Here is a 20,619-nt window from a genome sequence, read left to right on the forward strand (position 1 = left end):
TAAAGTAAAACCTTTAAAAACTAGATCGAACTTTTTAACACTTGGATTCAGAAACAACAGACCCAGGAATCACAAGTGGAAGGATGTCTGACTATTTCAGTTTGCCTCCTAGAGGTACTGGTGGAGGGACTCCAGCTGGTACTCCGGGAGACGATAGTAATTCAGAGAGATCGTCCCAGTATTTCATGGATTTAGGGAATAATGCTAGTGGTGATCCAACGAAATTTAACTTGTCTCCAGGGACTTCTGATCAGATTCCACCAAAGGATGACGCTAAGAGTCCCTACCATGTTGGTGTTCCCGTTCCCAGTGGTATGCCTGTGGACACGTTCGCAGAAGTTGCGCTAGGTGGAGCGATGGAAGAGCTCGAGGGGAAATACGTTAGGGAATTTCCAACAGATGTTCTTGTTGATAGATTTAAGAAATGGAGAAAGATTCTTAAGGGAATTGCCAACTACTTGAGAGAGGTTGCATTCGCACAAGAGCAGTTTGCAAGGATCAACTACCAGTTGAAAAGTAGCGTTAAATTCCCATTCTTAACGGATTTGGAGGAAGGCTCCAACAGGATTATGGATCCATTCGATCCAAAAGTGACACCAAAGAGACAGCAACCACTAACGGTGGCCCAACAGAGGGAACAACAGCAGTTGCAACAACAGCAGGAAATTTTACAAAACTGGCAACAGCAGCAACAGCAACAGCAACAGCGGAACGCCAATGGTCCTCAGTACCAGCAGCCGCAGTTAAATACCACTCATAGAGATTTTAACGATGACCGTGCAATTGGTACTGACGATATTCAAGTGGTTAAGACCGATTCCGAGTCAGCTGCTCCTTCAGGGTTTTTAAAATTTGGTTCCGGTTCCATTCAAGATATCCAGGTTGTCTTGAAGAAATACCACTTATCAATTGCAGTTCAACAGCTAAAGATATCCAAGGAAATCAACATGAATCTTCTACCCCGTATTGAGGATTTACGTAGGGATTTACAGTCGAAGATCAAGGAAATTAAGGAATTGTCAGGTGACTTTAGAACTAACATCAATGAACATGTTGCTATTACAGGCCAACTGCTTAACAGATATATTTCAAGTGTTAAATATATGACGACTAATGTGGCAGATAGCGACAGTATTAAATTGCAGAAGAAGGGTACTCAGATCAAACCAAAACATGATCCTTACTTGCTAAAATTGCAATTGGACTTACAATTGAAAAGACAATTGTTGGAGGAATCTTATTTGCGGGAGGCTTATCTCAACTTGCAAGGTTCCGGTATGGAGTTAGAAAAAATCGTGTATCACAAGATTCAACAAATTTTGCAGAGATACTCAAGTTTGTTGGATGCCGAGGCACGTCTAATGATCAAAAATCTGTGCCGTGAATTGCAACAAGGTATCCTATCCAAACCTACTGCCTTTGAATGGGATAAATTCGTGGGTCATCACCCTACATGTTTAATCAATTGGAGATCAAGTGACCCTTACCCAACTTCTAGAAAGTTGTCAGATGTGATCTACCCACAGATGAAATCTCCAATGGCTAAATGTATTAGAGCGGGTTATCTGTCGAAGAAATCGAAATTTTTGAAAAATTATAACAAGGGATATTTCGTTTTAACCTCGAATTATTTACACGAATTCAAATCTTCCAATTTTTTCAATGCTAATCAACAAGAGGATTCTAAGGAAAGCAAAAGTACTTCATTGTCAGCTACGCAAACCGCAAAGGCTTCGTTGGTTCCAGTTATGAGTATTGCTCTTAACGATTGTGTTTTGACTGAGGCATCTAATGATAAATTTGTCCTAGTCGGTAAACCAACCTATAGTGATTTCGAAGCTCCTAGGCTGCCCAGGGTCGCAACAAGTTCTTTGCAGATGTTGAATCACGATTTGAAACATGGGTTAAGCCACAACCCAACTTCCCATTTCAACGAGGCTCCTGAAAAACTGACTAAACAGACCAAGAAAACTATTGGTAAATTATGGAAATCTGCCAAGCCAGGTGGTATGGGGAATGGTTTAGAGGAAAATGTTCATACACCTAAATCGGAAATTAATGAAGAGAAATCTAGCTATCAGGCGATGCTCAACCAAGAAAATAACAAGTTGGTAAGCTGGTCCTTCAGACCATCTTCTTCAAACCCATCAGAAGAAGACGTCAAGCAGTTTAGGAAATGGGCCCATGATTTAAAGAATTTGACTACTTTTAACACCACTAAGGACAGATCTAAATTCATTGAAGAAAGAATCATTAAGGCAAACTACCGTAGAGGTGCTCAGATGTTGAAACATACTAGTAGTAGCCCAAGTTTGATGGTTGCACCAGATGGCTCACGCTCGGATGTTCAATCTACAAAGTCTAATAAACCAGGTCACATCTCTTTGAACAACACTGGAGGAATGCCTACCGATTGGATCAATAGATCTGGATGTAACACACCGGCTGTCGACGACAACGGTAATCTAATTACTGTGGGTGAAAAAAGAGGAATCGGTAGTACAATGATAAGTTCACCATTGGCCTCACCAAGGTACTCTGTACATTCTGGTAGCTCACCTCCATCAATCTCAGGTGGTGCGTCTCAACAACAATTACAGTCGCAATTCCCTGCTGGTATGACTATTACCAGTAAAGGTATTTCGCCAAATGCGACTGTTTTGAACGCTGATCCTGTGGCACCCCCACCGTTAAATAGAAGAAGCTCTTCAGGTCTCAGATCCGTTACAGCGGCAACACCCCCAAGTGCCCCAAGTGCTGGTGGAAGCGTTGCCAGTGCTCAATCTGAAGGTAGTGGTGGTGGATATTTTGCCATTCCAGTGAAATCTAATCAAGAGGGTGGCTCACAATCATCTACACCTTCATTTGTCGATGCCCCCACTGGACCACCACCTCAACCAGCGGGAGCAGCAACGACAGGATCAGTCATCGCAACGCAGGCACCACCATCGCCCTATAGTTTGCCACGTACTGGCAGTTACTCTGCGGCTTCAAGACAATACCCATCAAATGTTCAAGCTGCTCAGCCCACTGCTGTTCAGCAGTCGTTAAATATGTCTTCGCCAATACCCAAAGTGAGATTGAACGATCAAGATTTGAGTCATATTCCTTCAATCCAATCTGATTTCCAAATGCCACCTCCTGCAATTCAACCACCAACCTTGAGACGAAATATGAGCTCTGGTGATATTCCTACTGTGAAGAGTGATATGTCTGGTGCCGCAGGCAACGCATTTTACCAAAATAGAGATAATGGTAGCCAAACCAGTTTAACTGCAGGCGGGTCAAGAACTCATGCCATTAGAAAACATAAGAAGAACGTTTCGTTTAGCTCTTTGAATAGTTTGGTTTTCTCCAGGAAAGGTGCAAATTCAGGTGGTAATCAGAACACTGAACAGTTTATGCGTGGTGGTATCCGAGAAGATGATGACGATGATGATCAAACTATTAAATTACACCGTTCAATTTACTCGTAAGATAAAGCATTAGTTAATCGAGTTAATTCAATAAATTAAAATCATAGATTGATTATTAGGTTTTACCCAATATCTTGCTTGATTTAAGAAACAGGGATTCAATCTTAAAGGAACGTAAACACCAATCTTTATTTTCAAGTAAACAAAACTTACAACTTATATATGCATCGGTTTAGTTTATTATATACAGAATGATTATTCTATTCTATTTTGTTACCAAGAATATGGAAATTTCTATTGCAGTATAATAGACCACCAGTGGCCTTATCGTCGTTAACTAAAATATCATCAACTTGACCAACCCAAATTTCATGATCACCAACCCTAAATACGTCTTTTTTCTGGCATATCAATACTCTGTCGGAATTTTGTAAGATGGGGATTACTAGTTCAGTCCCTTCAATCGTATAAGTAGCATAGTGTTCATTCTCATTCAAGTCTTGAAATGGTTTTGTTGGTGTGAACCCAGTATTAGTCACATTCCTAACTGCACCCTTACTGAAATTTCTTGCCAATTCAATAGAAGTTGGATTAGGTCTTAATAGATGAACTGCAAAGAATTGATTCTCATGTAGGGACTCTGATGTGAAAGAAGGTAATTGTAAGTTGAATTGAATCATGGGGAAAGGTTTCAATGCTAGGGAAGTAACTGATGATAGAGTAAGACCCCGAAACAATTCATGAGGTAGTCGATTTGAGCTTGCCGATGATAAAATCATTGCCTGGTTAGCTATCCTACCCATACATTCTTTATATTTACCTTGTGTAATTATATGCTTGCTAATTGTTGATTGAAACCTGGTAAATTCACGAATCATAACCATTGGTCGAGGGCAGTTTCTTCGGGGACCTCGAATAGTGTAAATGTATTATTTAAAGTAATTTTTTAGTTGAACCTCTTCTAGTCAGCTAGCTTGACAAAATAACGGTGCAATGCCATGTTAATGTTGTATGGGTAACATTCGGAGTAGAGACGTGTGATAATGCCTATGATCTCTGATGGTTTTTACAAGAATTTGTTGATCAATAGAGTTCGACATTCTACAAGAGTACCAATACTGCCAAGAGTTCCGGACCTAACTACACCACTAGTGACCAAATTTGAAAAATGGTCAGGTAAAAGGAGAAAGCTGTTCTTTCAAAATGAGTCTCAGATTCATTCCTATGGGATTAAAGATTTCGAACTAAGTAATAACCTTTTTGCCCAACTCTTATCATCACCAATGAGATCTGAAAGAAATTGTAAGACCAAGATGCCCAAGGAATTTCTAATGCAGTTGAAATTAAGTTCTACGCAAAACAATGACTCTTCCAAATCACTAGGATTGGCTCCTGTGGTTCAGCATTCAAAATTGAATAAAAACTCGTATGTGGTAAACTCCAGAGATATACTTTCACAACAGATTAGTTCCTCAACTAAGTGGGTCCCCATAGCGGCTCTAACGTCGCAAATGCGATTCTTTCAAATGCAAGATGTGGCAATTGATAAATCGAACTTCTTAAACAAATATGAGGAAATGTTGAACTCTTTATTACGAGATCGTTTGATCAGTGCATCCGCTTCAAAGTTGGAACCACAAGATGGAGATGTGATAGTTCGCTTCGATAAAGATGGAAACAGACCCATTGAAATTGGGCAATGCAAGTCAATTGGGAACAAGGAGGTCAAAGCCATTTTAACCAATCTAAAGTATATTGGTCCAACTTGGGAGCAATTAATTAACGAACATAGAAATCACGAAGAAGGTATTGTTATTAGGTTCTCTGAAAATGAGGAGGCAGTAAAACTTCTCTACAAAATGCTGGCATATCATTACACTCATTAAAGGAAAAATAACTATTACTATGACTATTACTATTCATTAAAAAAATTTCATGGGTAAACCATAGACGACTGGTGCCGCCCCATTCAAATATTTCAAATGGCAAACGTCTCTTGATGAGGATACAGCTAGACTGAGATTCCTGCCATCTGAAGAATTATTCTGCTCTTCGAAAAAATTGATCTTATCGAATACGGCTTCACTAAACTTGTCAATATCTTTGTCAGTCACGTCCCATAAATTACCCAACACTAGAGGACAACCGCCTACTAAATATGCATAAGCCGTTCCTGTCGGTTCCAAATTTTTAAAATATTTCATCGCTGCAGATGAGCATCCTAATAAGAAACTAGGTGCAATGCTATTACATCTTTTAATCTCCTTGAGGCGAGCATATTGCTCACCACCACCATGCCCCAAATACACAAATACATTCGAAGAAATCAACATTTGTAGGAAAATCGATTCTTCTGGCTTCGAATTCACCAGTAATTTAGATTCTTTCTTTTCTTGTGCAATCTTGGAGAATTGATAAGAGAACCTTGTTTCTGTTCTACTTAGATCACCATGCGGATTTAGAACCATTGAGATTTTACCGCCTAGCGAAACTTCAGGGAACAAGTTGTAATCAAATTTTTGCAGAACATCATTCAGATAACCAAAGGAGGGGACACGACTAACAGATAGGGAATTCATAAAGGACAGCTTTTCCCAGGGGAACATATGACATTCATTACCAATGACCAAAAATGTGTGGCTCACCTTTTCACCTTCACGTAATCGTGCTCGAAATTTTCTAATTTGTTCTTCGAGTTGAATGTGTATCACACCAAAATCTATTTCATCATACGCATTTTCTTCTCCTTGGAAGAGTAATATGTCAAGTATGAAATATAATATGTCCTCGATCATGAAGTTAAAGTGATCATCCTGAGGATGCAACTTGAGCATTAGCCCGATTATCCAGTTATCAATTTGTGTGAACATCGATGGGTTACCAAATTGCTTTCTACTTGGCAAATTTTGATGCAAAATTTCGTTTACTCTAGCCTTAAATTCTTCCAAAAGTTCAGTATTTATAACTTCAGGGCAAAATATACCTTTTAAACCGTTAAACCAGTAATGCTCCATGTTGGTAATCAACAATTCTAATCGTCTATCCAAGTCGTACCGCGTTTCCCACCACATACGCCGTTCCTCCCTTGTCTTGATAGCACTTGTGACTTCCGCCGATGTGGTTGCATTACTTTCCTGAACAATAGATATGAGTTCATTCCTTGCTTCATAGAATGTCATTCGATGACTATCCAAGTCTCTGGTATATGTTCTGTCTAACGGCACACGCAAATGTATCATCCTTCCTGATTTAGACTCTAACTTGTTAATTAAAAGATTTTCGTTAGCGGGACACACGTCGATGGAGATCACATTGAAAGATTGGCTACATTTTCTGAAGCTTTCTTGCAGATGAAGCAATTTCTCCTTCTCCGTCGAAACTGGTACAGGGACTTCATTCATGGGTAAAACATGGAAATCGGAGTAAATCTCATGGTTGATTTCACTGAAAACATTATCGTAGAATAGTGGTAGACATTTGGATAAGTCAGATAGAACCAGTCTATCCGTCAAATTCCTCTCTGTAACCTTTTGAGGACATATGCATGAAAGTAATGATAAAGTCAGAGAATAAAAGGAAGCCAATTGTGACAACTCATGATTCTTTAATGGCTCGAGCTCAATCTCTTCGATGAATTTTTTCAGGGTTTCTAAATTATTAATGGCTGCTGCTCTGTCAAACTTCTGCCTCATGTGCTTGCCTCTTGGCGTCATACTAGATGATCTGGGAGATGCATTTACGTTGGATTTTAAATGATGTTTGCTAGGAGTTTGTATGATACTATTGGCTTCATTCTGGGAACGCTGACACGACGGTGCGGCTATAAGAGAATCAAACATACTTTTGAAGAACGGATCCGACTCTAATTGCTGCATTACTTGCCTGTACATTGAATTAACCTTGTTAATATTATTTTGGCCTCTATATTTCTGGGGGCATTCGAAACTATTGACCACATACCCCATTTTCAATTCCCAGTACCTCAATAAAAACGTCTTTGGCAATTCGTCACCAAAAAATATCCTTAAACAATCGCCAACTTTTTCTTTTTCCTCATTATCGTAAAGGAATAAAGTTAGGCCCCAAATATTTGATTCGCCGTCGATGAAATTAAACGTCTTATTGCCCTTCTTCAAAACCGTTGTCGCTAAATCAGTTTGCTCAGTCAATAGGTAATACTGATATAGAAAATGGAGAGAAAGAAAAACTACATTCGGTTCTCCTAAATCACAAATGACTTTGGAAAATTCCTTGATGTAATATTCACAGTCTCTGGACACGCCAATGTGAATGTAGGCCTTAATGAGATTCATATAGGCAAATGCGAGTGATAGAATTAATTTCAATCTTGAACGCTGAGAGATCTTATCGATCTTTTTTAACAGACAGACGGAGAGTTTTAAAGCTTTCTTCGCTTCGATTACCGCTTCTAGCATTCGTCCACTAGAAATATGAAGTCTTGATGCAGCTCCTAAAAGATCAATATTGAACAGAAGAATTTTAACATACTTCGAAGCGGGCATTTTTGTATTATTATCAACGTCCAGAAGCTCGGGTCTCATTAAAGGCAATTCATGGATGAACAATTTTTGAAAACCGAATTGATCATCTTCCCAGAGGAAGAGTTTCAATCTTAAATGTAGTACATTTAGTAGAGGCTCCAATTTCAAGGTAAAATTGCAAGTTGAATTCAATATGCAATCTTTCATTAGTTTTAGATCGTTTGACATCTTTAAATCTATAAGTGCACTGCACCTATAAAACTCAATATCCGTCGAAATGCATTCATAAAAATCCTCTTTGGAACTTAGGAGGTCCGTCAAATCTATAAGAGTTTTGTCCAAATTATTAAATTTCAAATATTGCAGTAACATCTTCAGCATTTCCATTTCAAAAGGAGATATTGTATCCACAGAAGACACAATCCGACTGACCCACTTATCCATGTACCTTTTTGTGATTAATACTAAGTTCATACTGGAATGTTTACTCATTTCAACGTTGAAACAATAGGCAGTTTTAATCAACACCTCGTATCTTTGAAGCATATGTTCCCTGCTACAACTTGAATTAATAATATCTGTGGTATTGAGGTTGAGGACACCCGATAAGCAGGAATAAAGCATCTGTGTAGTGGGTGACCAAGACTCCAAGGGGACGTGAATATTAGATGCATTAGAATACAAAAGCGCCAACATGACTTCAGAGCAATTTGGAAAACTCACATAGCTACGCAGCTTCAACTTGGCAAATACAGATCCAAAAGTCGTTTGACAAAAATTTTGCAATGATGTGAAACTTGGTTCATTTAGAGTAAGATGAACGTTGAATATAAGAGCAAAGATTTCTGAAGCCTGTTTTGAAACTGATGAGCATGAGATGAACTTTTCAAACTTTTTCAGCATTGGTCTTATTGATTTGGTATCTTTAAAAATGTAGTATTTCGATACTTCCATGCGTGCCGCCGACTTGAGAAACCCATAATCTTTCAAAACTACTGAACAGTTGAACATCGTATTGATAATGTTATTCAACCGCTGTTGCTCTTGGTTGTCAATACAATATTCGTACAACGTTTCCAATAGAGCCATGATATCATTTTCCCCTTCATGGAACTCTGATAATTTGGTATTGATAAAAATCAGAGTTTTATCGGAAAAAGTAGCCGTATGTCTATTATCTCTGGAAAAATCATGCCTTAAAATAAACCAAACTTTTCGCAGTAATCCTAATACTTTTCCCACTTCTAAATGTTTCAGAGACTCATTAGTTATCCTGATTAAATCTTCTGTCTTGAATGCTAAGAGTTTTTGCTGTTCATCCTTAGTGTCTATCAACTGCAGTATATCTTTCGAAGGATTCTGTTCATTCGATGGAAGAATATCGGATAGCATCACCTTTTCTGGAGTCCGTCTATGTTTTGTGTATTGCATGTAAATTGAATTGAGGTACAATTTATAAGTGGTTATATTCTGCTTCGGTACGTAGCGAAGTAACTGTCTCTCGAATGATAAGATATCCATGTTTTTAATGTAATCCCCCATCTTCAAATTGTATTGGTTCACGTACTGTACGAATTTTAACCCAAAAATCACCCTGTATGAAGGTGATATTGAATAGAAATTTAGTAAAAGTTTGACCACAGTATGCATCTTTAGATTGGTGTCTCGAAGTAGGTATCTCTCATCGTGAGAAAAAACTTGTAATAACGTCTGTTCGTAATCGTTACAAGATTTTAACTTTAGTATGGCCTGCATAGCTAAAATCTTGAGTGTGGACAAATACGCCACATTGCAAAAATTAAAATCTGATAATAGTATTTGGTGTAAATTAACCACTTGGAAGGGATTGGTTTCATTGTAAAGATGTAAAATTTCCTCCTGCGCCGCCTTGGAATCATCACAATTGAAAAGTTTCACTACAAACATGAGATGATGTTTACTCAGTGTCTTCCAAACATTTATCATATGGCCCTTTTTAGCCAATTTGTACAAAGATGAAAATTGATCACTTATCTCCATCTTTTGTCTTACCGTTGATCTCTTATCCTTCAATAAGGAAGAAATTTGATCTAGTGATTCATAAACGTCTATTGTACTAACAGCATTTTCCTTATTGTATTTCAATTTCGATTGGCACATGAGAGCATTGGATTTACCAGCCGGTGTGTTCAAACTAACTTCATTGAGTGGTTCCTCCTGCTTGGGCATCCTTTTCCTAATCAAACAGAGCACAAAAGGGAGACGCTAGTGCAACTAGAAGCAACGATTGAAGCACTCAGGAAAACGGATGAAATGATATTTTAACAATCTGCAAATGAGAGATAAAAGGGAAAAAAACAGAGGTAGAACCCACTTAAGAGAATTGTACTGCTAGATGAGATGGTTCTTTCTTTACTCTTTGATCCATCGAGTTGTTGATGTTTTTGGTTCTAATTCGGCGTGTTGATGGATCAGCCGGACACTGAAAAAAAAAAGTTCCATCATCATGAAACCATTAATATGCTTGATGAGGCATCAATTTGTAGCCGCTGATCTCATTGGTTAATGGTTGATTTTAGTGTATTACAAGGTGATTGTGATGGCCAGACTGTGGTTTCGCTTGTGAGGGAGGTGTTTGAGTCCCATGAGCCTCTAGAACTAGTTTCTATAATGACGATGGTCCAAAAAGTTATACCTTTTTATCCCTCTCTAGGACCTGTAGCCCAGGATCAATTGGTGCAGATTGTTGGGAGATCTTTTACGTTTTTTAGCCAGTTGGTTAGCTTTGTGCTTTCCATGAGATCAGATCAAAGGGAAGTGAGAATTTTTAAAACTGTTATCCTAGAAGTTTTACGCAGAGGTGAATGCTTTTATCAATACATTCAAGAGTTAGAGAGTAAATTAGAACGCAATAGTCTCAACTCTTTATTCTTCGGTAGTAAACTCTTCAACGTATTGCTTTCAGAGATTAATATTTTGGAGTATTTGGAAATTCTTAGAGTTCAATGGGGGAAAGTTTTCAAGGAATCATCTTTCCAAGACGCCATCTATGGTAGTTTGTTCGTTTCTATGATTATCCTGCATCCAACTCTATGTCCCGATATTGTATTTGGCCAACTAGTGTTTATTAGTGATGATCATTGCAGCGGTTTCAAGAAACTAGTTAAAAATTCTACGTTACTGGATCAGCGAAGAACTATAAGGTTTCTGCTGCTGTATTTGCAATTGCATACGAATTTATCTAATTATCGAAGCGTCTGGGCAGCTCTAGAACCTTTACCTCTACACAAAACCGTGGATTTGGATACCTTGCTAACTCTTCGATCTGACATATTGCAGGAGATCGTATTGAGGCAAATGCCGAGAATTCAGAACTCAAGTTTCGTATTACCACTTATTAGGAGGTTTGCAGAGTGTTCCAATTTGGATGATCAAGTATGTCGCATCTTTGTCATTATGCTTAGACTCAAGATGGATTCCAGCGAGAGAAAAGCTGTTTCAAAGAATTCAAGTTTTCTTGATGCTGTCACCAAGAGGTTGGCTCATGAGGATGCTACCGTTAGAGAGAAGACCATGTATGTGGCTAAGCTTGTAACCGATGGTCAATTGCAATACGATAGTGATTTTTCCATAAACATTCCTGAGCTAGATATCTCAGATATCTCAAACATTCCGGATTACACCACTTTGAGAGACTCCGAACCTTCCTTGGAAGATACTAAGGCGTTATCACCGTCAACACCACTAACGCAAGAATTGGCTCGTCTAGAAATTTCAGAAGAATTAGAACCCATTGTATTTGTGAAAGATTTAGTGAAAAAATTCGAATCTCAGGAGAATAAACCACTCATACCTCTTTTACAATCTACGGTCAAACTGGTTCGCCAAAAGAAAGATTTCCCATTGGAAGTAGGATTTTACTCATCGGCATTGTTACTCCACATATCCACACTGAACAATGATATAGATGAACCTAATTTCGAAAATTGGCGTATCAATGCTCTAGTGGGTTTGTTGGTGGTTACACCTGAAAAGGTGCAAGATTTACAACGAATCCTATTCAATTCAGAACTGTCACTGCAGCAACGTATGTCAGTCCTCACCAGTATGAGTTTTGCTGCAAGAGAATTAAGAGGCTTCGATAATGGTTCAACAATTGTTGCCCCTCAGTATGATTTCCCGACTGAACGTTTACCGTGGGATCGTCCATCGGCTAGACATCAGTTGCACGAAGACGAATACACAAACTCAGAACCAGTGATAACCTCATCCCATCCCGTTTGGAGATCAAAGAAGCTGGATAATGCTGCTCAAGTAAGCAATAAAAACCATTTTAAAGACCATGCCCCCATTTTTTTCTACCCGCTAGCGCACGGTTGGCTCAACGGTATAGAACTAGGTACCTACGACAAGCTGTTCAAACGTCACTACATGAAGACAACCGCAATAGTTTACCAATGTTGTCACCCTCATAGGGACTACGATGAGATGACAGAAACAATGCTTCAATTGACTACTCAGGCTCTTCAACAAGGAATCGAACCCTAGAAATTCCACTTTTCGGGGAACTTCCGATGAGCCATGCGATGTTTACGTTGCGGCAATTTACTCAATGGACTAAAAGAGGAACCCTTTAATCAAAAAAATTTCAATGTACCGCGAAGTTGCTCGGAGTTAAATGGATAAAGCGGATTTCATGCTCGTAACCCAAGTATAAGAAACTGCAACTGAAGACGACCGATGAACCCTTAGGTAAAAAAAAAAAGAGAGTTTAGGATAAAGTATTGAAGGATCCAGTCTAGTAATACCTTCCTTATAAATTTTCTATATCGGGATTATCCAATACCTATTGGGGACAAGTTATGCATTAGACCTGATTTACGGTCCTTATGGAATCTTCGCATTGTTGAATTATCAAATAAGTCAAGTACATTATTTGATTGATTTTGAAGGGTTAGATTATAGATCTAAAATTGTGTCGTATATATGATCGGGATGTGGTCTGAGAGGTTGTGGGACCTTTGTAAAACCACTTTGTTATTTTTCCTTATTGCCATTGGTGTGCAAGCGCTTTTGAGTGTACTAATAACATGGGCTTTCCGTTTCACTGACGCTCCCGTAGAGAAATTTTCATTTAGGATATTTGGTAAATCGATCAAAGCGTTTCGGTTAAGAACCTCCTCCTTCGATTTAAAGATCGGTAATATTCATTTCAGCATAGGTAGGAAATTAGGCCTATTCTTAGAGGATGTGAGTGTAGAATTGCGTGAAACGAAAGGAAATGCCCAGAACTCTTCAAAAAAGAAACCGGATAAATCTTCATCATCGTTCCTAACTGGTGACAAGATACAGTTTACAATTGGGAGTGGAATGCTGACAGTTTTAAGATGGATGTTACCTTTTAGAATATATGTGAAAAACCTAGTAACAATGAAATATGATGGAACTACCCTTAGGGCGGAACTGGCCTCGATGGCAATTGCCAAATTCTCAGATAAAAAACTTAATGCAGAGGTGTTTTTGCATGCAGCTACTCATTTGGAAAGTGGCGCCAGCATTCATCATATTGGGTACGAATTTAAGGTAAGACTGGATCAATCTAGGGATGAATGTACGGACAAGATGTTGGTTATTATACAGAATTGGTCCTCATACTTGAGGGTTAGCGGAGTTCATATTAGAGTACCCAGTTTATTAGATCCATATGCTCCAAATGACAGTGACAGTAGTAAAGGTTCGAATGGTGACAGGTTGGAAAAGTTCTTAGAAACATCAGGAAATTTACTCAAAAAGTTTAGAGCTCCCGTTGAGACCGTAAAAGTTGTTGATATCAAGATTGAAAATATTATGGTAGAATATGAAAATAATGCCGTAATTACTATCTCCAATTTGCAACTCTTATTAGAATTTGTTAGTGTCTACAGTTATGGTATGAATTTGGAATTTCTGCCTTCCAAAAAATATCTTCACAGGGACCTTCAATTGTCTATAACTGCGAATTCGATGGTAGCGGAAGCAGATGATGTTTCCATTGTTAGGATTCCCCTTATCAATGCCATTATTGCTACAGATTGCATTTCTAAATTATTCCAGGGAGTTCCCTTGACAAAGGCGAAGGTTTTGAACACATTCAATGTTATTGATCCTACTGTAGTCGTCACGATGGACCAACTTTTGGCAATACTGACCTTCATCAATGGATACAAGGCAGCTAAGGCAAGTAAAATTGCTACTCGAGAGGGCGAGGAGGATAATTATGATGATGCTGTAGATGATAATGATGATAACGATAATGGTGTTGAACTCGAATACAGTGATACCGGCATTGATGAAGAGAAGAATTTCCAAACACAAAAGGAGAGAACCGTTGAGGTGTTGAAACAAAAATTAAGAATTGTTCCCAATATTATGTTAGAGTTCAATATTTCCAACTTCAGCGCTACTTTGCAACTATCAGAAAGAGATAATTTAATCTTTAAAATATACAACGTTCAGTTCTTGGGGTACCATCAAAATGAGAATATGACTTTCATTCCGGATTCGACTATCAACGATACCTTCTCAAGACCAGAACTAGCATACTTGGAGAGGGATCCATTCATGGAAAATTTGACGAACTATTTAAAGATTGTCGGGGCTACCTTGACTTTTCTTAGTTTACCAGATGAAGGGGAATATAATGCACTATCAATACCAATATGTGGGTTTGAAAGGTTTGATTCTTTCATGGATGAAGTTACGGATTTTTCATTTAATATCCATAGTACACTAAGACATTTCAGTTTTACGTTGGACAGTTTTGACGTCTTTAACAAGATAAGCGAAGCCTTGATAGAAATATGGCTTGTCAAGCAAGAGGGCGATAAAATTCAATCGAAGGGGACAGAGGGGCAACAAAGAACATTGAAGGGCCCTTCCCTCGTTTTTGATTGGTCATTGAAGATGCGATTCAAGGATGTGTCATTTTCCATGTTGTTGGCTGGCTTTCTGCCACGATATTTGGATCCCATAGAATTGAATGGTATGAACCTTTCAGATTTTGGTAGAGGTTGTATCTTCCTGGTTAATGAAGCTTTTTTGAATCTGGGACCTAAGCAAAAGGACTGCCACATTTTAGATTCTTCATTGATCCGTATCATTGAGAACCCACGAGGACCACAGCTAACAGATACTATAGTCAAGTTTAGAGATTTGAAGTTTACTACAAATTGGGACAAAGAAACTTCTTTGACACTACCATGTATTCATCTTAAATTGGACGTCAATATTATATGGTTCGTTTTTTTCGTTCGCAGTGTATTTGATCACCACTTCTTACGGTTTAAACAAAATGGAGATACTTCTGTAGAGAAAGTGCAGTCGAAACCAGTGAAAAAGTCACGGAAGTTCGACTTAAAACTGGATAAAATCACTATTGAACTCACTTTGCCACAAAACACTCCACTACTGCTTTCTTTTACGGGCATTTCATTTGCCGCGGAGAATCGTGTGCTCAAGGTCTCCTCCCTCTCAGCGTTGGTAAAGTCAGTATATGTGAAAAAATTCGACGTACATATACCCTTGATGGATATTCGGGACTTTGAAATTGATTTAAGTGGTATTCAAAAGAAATCGTTTAGCATTGCGACATCTGAAGTTCATTTCCATACTGAATACCACTTCAGGTTTTACGTGATCGTGGATAATATTATTAGTTTCTTCAAATCAATCAAACAAATACATTTGGCTTTTAGAAATCTCGCTGATTTCCATAAATTATACCCATCTCAAATGATGCCCAGAAAGCTGCCTTCATTGCAGTTCTTCACAAAGAAATTTTGCGTCGAAGTGAAAGATGATCCCTTTGAGCAAGAGCTGGGGTTAATTTTTAAAGTTGGAGTTTTGGAACAGAAAGAGAGACTGGAAAAACTTAAGGAGTTTGAATTACTGAAGGGAGACTATCTGACACCATCACAGATAGATAGTGTTCGTGAAAACAGTTGGATTCGGAAAGCCAGACAGAGGTTGTTGGAGAATTTCTCTACTTCTTGGATCAGTAGGTATCGTGAGGCTAGCATAAGCTTCTATGGCATGCCCCCTCGTATCGCTAAGCATCAAGACATTGAGAGCACTTATTATCTCTTCTCTGAAGATGTTGGTTCCAAGGTCGCTGGTTTGACTGTTGAAAATGTGGATATCAGCTTGGAACCGCCATCATTTCCGTTGGATAAATACGCGGATTTTATCTACCACTACGGTAAGAAAGTCCCCAAAGATACTGCCTATACTCTTTTATTGATGGCCCATTTGGCCATAAAGACGGATCTTTGGGAACTTAGAATGAGAGACTATCCATTGCCTGCAATTTCATTCCCCAATACATTTACCAAAGGTGACGTCGTTTTGGGGGAACGAATGCCAGATGATTACTCTTTGAGAACAGTTTATGTTCCGTTCGTTCCTGCCGCAGATACCATTGAACATCGTACCGTTGATTCCATTTACGGCACACACGTAATAAGGACGCTAAATTCGGTTAAGGTATATTTTAACATTACATCCAGTGTCCATTCTACCATTCCAGCAACTATTACCTGGGGTAAATCACTACAACCAGCATACGAGTCTTTGATGTTATGGTTTGACTTTTTGACAAGACCAAAAGATGACCCTTCTCCAAAAATTGGGTTTTGGGATAAATTCAGATTTTTACTTCATGGTAGGTGGATTTATGAATTCTCCGACATCAGTGGTATTCAGTTAAACATTAAAGGTTCTGGAAATCCCTACAAAATTGCAGATGACGGTGCTGGTCTTACCTTCTTTTGGGCTGGTGGAACTGTGCTCCGTCTCCATGATACCACGGATAATAGGGACTTTTTGGTGATAGAATCCAAAAAGTTTCAATTAGCAGTAAGAGATTTTACAGAGCCCAATAAGTTTGATAAAGTTTACATGAATTTAGATGGAGAGGTTGTTTGGAAATTAGGACTTGTTTTCGAAGAAGGTGATATACAAGACCCTGGTGAATGTCCTCGTACCGTTCCTTCTAGACCCCACTATGATATTTCACTGAGAAACCCAGCTTATGCCAAAGATCTACAGGATTACGACGCTTATCGAGGGTTTAGAAGTGCATTTATTCATATGTCGCTTGGCGTATACTCAACTAGAAGGGACTCTGTTAATTGTCTTTACTTGGCACCTCACGCTGTTGCGCATTTTTTGGAATGGTGGAATTTGTTCCATACATATACTTCAGGGCCTATTAGACAAGGACCACTTTTTAATGTATTTGAACCAGACACTGCAAAGTTCGGTAGATCTTTATTCACTGTCAAATATCAATTATCTCTAACACCGTTGGTTTTCACTCATGCGTATAGACACTACTCTGACTTAGGTGAAGGTAGCAATATTAGTTTTACTGGTCTTAAAGGTAAATTGAAAACTTTGAAGATAGATTTGCATCAAAAGAGAGTGAAACTTTTGCATACAAATGAGAGATTGAAGAAATCTAAGGCAATTTGGAGTTTTAAGATGTCTAAGGGAGAGATCGATTGCACAGAGGCGGATATAAGGATTTTGACCACCTCGTTCAAGCAGCCTGAAGTTGAAAAAGAAGCTGTGCCTGAAGTTGCAGAAGAAGTTGAGGACTTTCCGTCAGGTCAAGATCAAGGGGGTGCTTCGATGCATACTTTCGAATTGGAAGATACTGCATGGTTTGACTTGGAGGATTACGTTGATTTGGATCAAGTGACCCTTGAGTCTACTCAACCCTTAAGTTTAGAAGCTATACCATTAATGTATTCTCCAAGAATATCCTACTTCAGGAAGATAAACGATTCTGGTTATTTTGTAAAATATCCATTTGGAGAAGAAAATTCTCACAAGTGTCTGATGGGTAAAGATGATTCTGAAAGTACTCAAAAACGTTTGGTTATTGACAGACATAAGGAAATTGAGCAAGAAATAAATGCAATTACTTCTAAACTAGAGGAAATGACAGGGGAAAGTGGTAACTTACAGACATACCATACGCAGTATCAATATCTCTCTCAAAAGCTTCACAAAGCGAAGCATAGGTTATTTATAATTGAGAACATCCTCGATGACTTGAGAAATTCAGCAAAAGAGTCTCGTTTGTTCCGTGGTGATGAGGATGATGAAGCATCTAAGTTGAGCCGTTCCCGTTCTCAATATAGTAATCTTGATGAAGAGAATAATTACTGGTCTGATCCCGCCTTAGTGAGGTTGCATACTATTGAAACATTTAGAACAATGAGACGTGAGTCTTGTTTACAAATGGATTCAAGCTATGATAATAGATTTTTTGTTCACAATATTCAATTTAAAGTCAACAAAAAAGTTCGTCATAACTTGATGGAATATTTCACAAGTGCCTTTGAAAGGAAATCCATGAAATTTTTCCTGACTTACAAATCTGTCACTCTACTCAACGAACTATTGGGTACAGCAATCTCCAATACTACTTCTTCCATAAGCCAGAATCCCCCAGATCTAGATGCTATAGTTTCGAATTCGGAATTTATGGAACGCTTTGAAGAGCTTATTAGGGAAGTTCCAAGTAGCCTGCTGGATTATTTGGATAGTTATCTAATTCGATTGATTTCACCACAATTACAAATTATGTCTGAAAATGAACCCAATGTAGCGGCACTACTATCTGCTAGGGATATTGAAGTTGGAATCATTGATGTCATTCAAGCGTTGGATGAATCAGGTGATAAAATGGTTATGGACGTTAACACACTTGTTGAAACAAGGGTGTGTGTTATTTCAAAGGACATCCAAGTTTTCACTCTTCTAAAAAATGATGTTTTAGCAAATGGAGGTGAAGGTGTTTATAAAAACGGTTATGGTGTCAGAGATAAGGCTAAGTTATGGCCACCATGGATCCCAATGGAGGTTTGTTTTGATGGATCGCTTCTAGAAGAACATGTTTTCTTAAGAAGAAAGTCCATGTTCTTTACGTACACAATCCCCAATCCTCTGTTTTTCTCGGATAAGGAAATTCCAGGATTGTCCAGCAGTCCTACGTTCAGAATTGGTTTCCCTGGGTTACTCATTACTTCAACATCACAGCAGTACTGTGCGATTTATAATATTGTGGAAGATCTTCTAGACTTTGGTGCTACTTTAGAGGAAAAAGTGGCCAAATTGGCCAATGTTATGTTAGCTGAAGAAGTGAAATACAATTTGCAGAAATTAGATACATCAGTGGTAACGAATCTACAGAGGAGAGTTAAAGAGCAGTATTATACTCGTGAATTTTTGAAGCTTCATGATGCTGCTACTTTTAGAAAGACTTCAAAACTTTTAACTCTTGAGATTCGAACTACTCTGTTGGAACTTTTTATCATTATGACTGCCATCAAGAAAAACTATGATAATTTAGTTAAAAGCCATAGGGCAGGTAGAAGTAGGTTAGAATGGCGTGTAGCTGCTGACGAGTTAATTTGGCAGATGTTCGATGATAAAAAGAAACCATTTACGACAATTGCTTTGAGTTCATCGACTTTCGTCCGTCATGAGGCTCTAGATGGTACTAACACTAATACTGTATCTCTATCATCGGTTCATGTTTTCAATCAGCAGGAAAATCCAACTTACGTTGAAATTGTAGTACCTTTCGATTCCCATCCTCGTTATTCGAAAGATGTACCCATGGTGGAAATTTCGTGGAAATTGGGACCCCCAGTAGGTGGTATTGGTGATCTACAAAAGATGGTGGTTAATTTACAACCTATTAGGTTTAAGATAGATCATATTACCTCTGAAAAGTTTCTCAATTATTTATTCCCAAAGAATGATCGGAATATTGCTCCTACAAATACAGCTGTTTCTTCCAATGTTTCAGCCAATCTGAGTCCTGCTCGTTTAAAGCGGAATTTGAATGAAATGTCTTTCAGACAAACTGCTATGTCTACGGTGCTGGATATACACGGTAATTTACGCAGTCACTCTCCAACTGGTGATTCTTTTGGTAATGTTGGCGCTAACAGTGGTGGTGGTAGTGACGGTGATTCGATAGAAGTGGCCACTTCTCCTAGTGGATCAGAGGAATCTAGTATCGGTAGAAAGGCTTCAAAGAAGATTGCTACACAATTGTTCGATCAGCCAGATGAGAATATAAGCGAGATGGTTAAAAGATCAGGTACCTTCTTCAATGTCGGTTCTGTTCATATCCAAAAATTGATAATGTCTGTTTGTTACAAAGGCTCACATCATCTTTTTACGGATGTAGATAATTTAACTGTTAGAGTGCCTCATCTAGACTATAAGAATAAATTATGGTCTAGAGATGAATTTTTGGCAGCTTTGAGAAAAGATATTACAAGGGTTGTATTGGGGCATTTGGGTAATATTATCGGTAATAAATTCATCCCACATAAGAAGGAAAATAAACTAAAGGCATCTATGGATATTTCACAGTTGTTAAATTGGGATAGCAGGGGGCATGGTTCGAAGGGGGCCCCCATTGGAAATAATCCTTCCTTCGAGGTCTCTGGAGATAGTATACCAGAGGAACCTATCGACGGAGAAGTAGGGATAGAACCTTTTTCAGGGTAGGAAAGATGACAAACGCTAGTATTGTACCATGATGTACTCTCATTGTTATTTATTCATAAAGCATATTGTCAATTACCAATTCTGACAATTTTCCAATGTACTTGTATTTTTATGCGGAAATTTCCTGAAGTTCTGTCAATTTAACGAGC

At 38.4% G+C, this 20,619-nt stretch overlaps 6 protein-coding genes across 6 annotated transcripts; 4 read left to right on the forward strand and 2 right to left on the reverse strand.

Moving 5' to 3' along the window:
- Positions 1-83: 83 nt before the first annotated feature.
- On the forward strand, positions 84-3,476 carry ASK10 (Ask10p; the record flags this gene model as incomplete). The annotated part of the gene is made up of 1 exon (XM_002496147.1): positions 84-3,476. One exon carries the CDS (start codon positions 84-86, stop codon positions 3,474-3,476), a length of 3,393 nt encoding a protein of 1,130 aa, XP_002496192.1.
- Positions 3,477-3,676: 200 nt separating this feature from the next.
- Positions 3,677-4,300, reverse strand: ZYRO0C12628g (flavin reductase family protein; the record flags this gene model as incomplete). Its single annotated transcript, XM_002496148.1, has 1 exon — positions 3,677-4,300. The coding sequence occupies one exon, from the start codon at positions 4,298-4,300 to the stop codon at positions 3,677-3,679; it is 624 nt and encodes a 207-aa protein (XP_002496193.1).
- Positions 4,301-4,459: 159 nt separating this feature from the next.
- RRG8 (Rrg8p) lies at positions 4,460-5,302 on the forward strand (the record flags this gene model as incomplete). The annotated part of the gene is made up of 1 exon (XM_002496149.1): positions 4,460-5,302. One exon carries the CDS (start codon positions 4,460-4,462, stop codon positions 5,300-5,302), a length of 843 nt encoding a protein of 280 aa, XP_002496194.1.
- A 36-nt stretch (positions 5,303-5,338) lies between these two features.
- On the reverse strand, positions 5,339-10,126 carry ESP1 (separase; the record flags this gene model as incomplete). The annotated part of the gene is made up of 1 exon (XM_002496150.1): positions 5,339-10,126. One exon carries the CDS (start codon positions 10,124-10,126, stop codon positions 5,339-5,341), a length of 4,788 nt encoding a protein of 1,595 aa, XP_002496195.1.
- Positions 10,127-10,462: 336 nt separating this feature from the next.
- TEL2 (Tel2p) lies at positions 10,463-12,445 on the forward strand (the record flags this gene model as incomplete). The annotated part of the gene is made up of 1 exon (XM_002496151.1): positions 10,463-12,445. The coding sequence occupies one exon, from the start codon at positions 10,463-10,465 to the stop codon at positions 12,443-12,445; it is 1,983 nt and encodes a 660-aa protein (XP_002496196.1).
- A 438-nt stretch (positions 12,446-12,883) lies between these two features.
- Positions 12,884-20,470, forward strand: HOB2 (Hob2p; the record flags this gene model as incomplete). Its single annotated transcript, XM_002496152.1, has 1 exon — positions 12,884-20,470. One exon carries the CDS (start codon positions 12,884-12,886, stop codon positions 20,468-20,470), a length of 7,587 nt encoding a protein of 2,528 aa, XP_002496197.1.
- Between the last annotated feature and the right edge of the window lie 149 nt (positions 20,471-20,619).

The sequence above is a fragment of the Zygosaccharomyces rouxii genome, assembly GCF_000026365.1.
Source record: "Zygosaccharomyces rouxii strain CBS732 chromosome C complete sequence".
Lineage (NCBI taxonomy): Eukaryota > Fungi > Ascomycota > Saccharomycetes > Saccharomycetales > Saccharomycetaceae > Zygosaccharomyces > Zygosaccharomyces rouxii.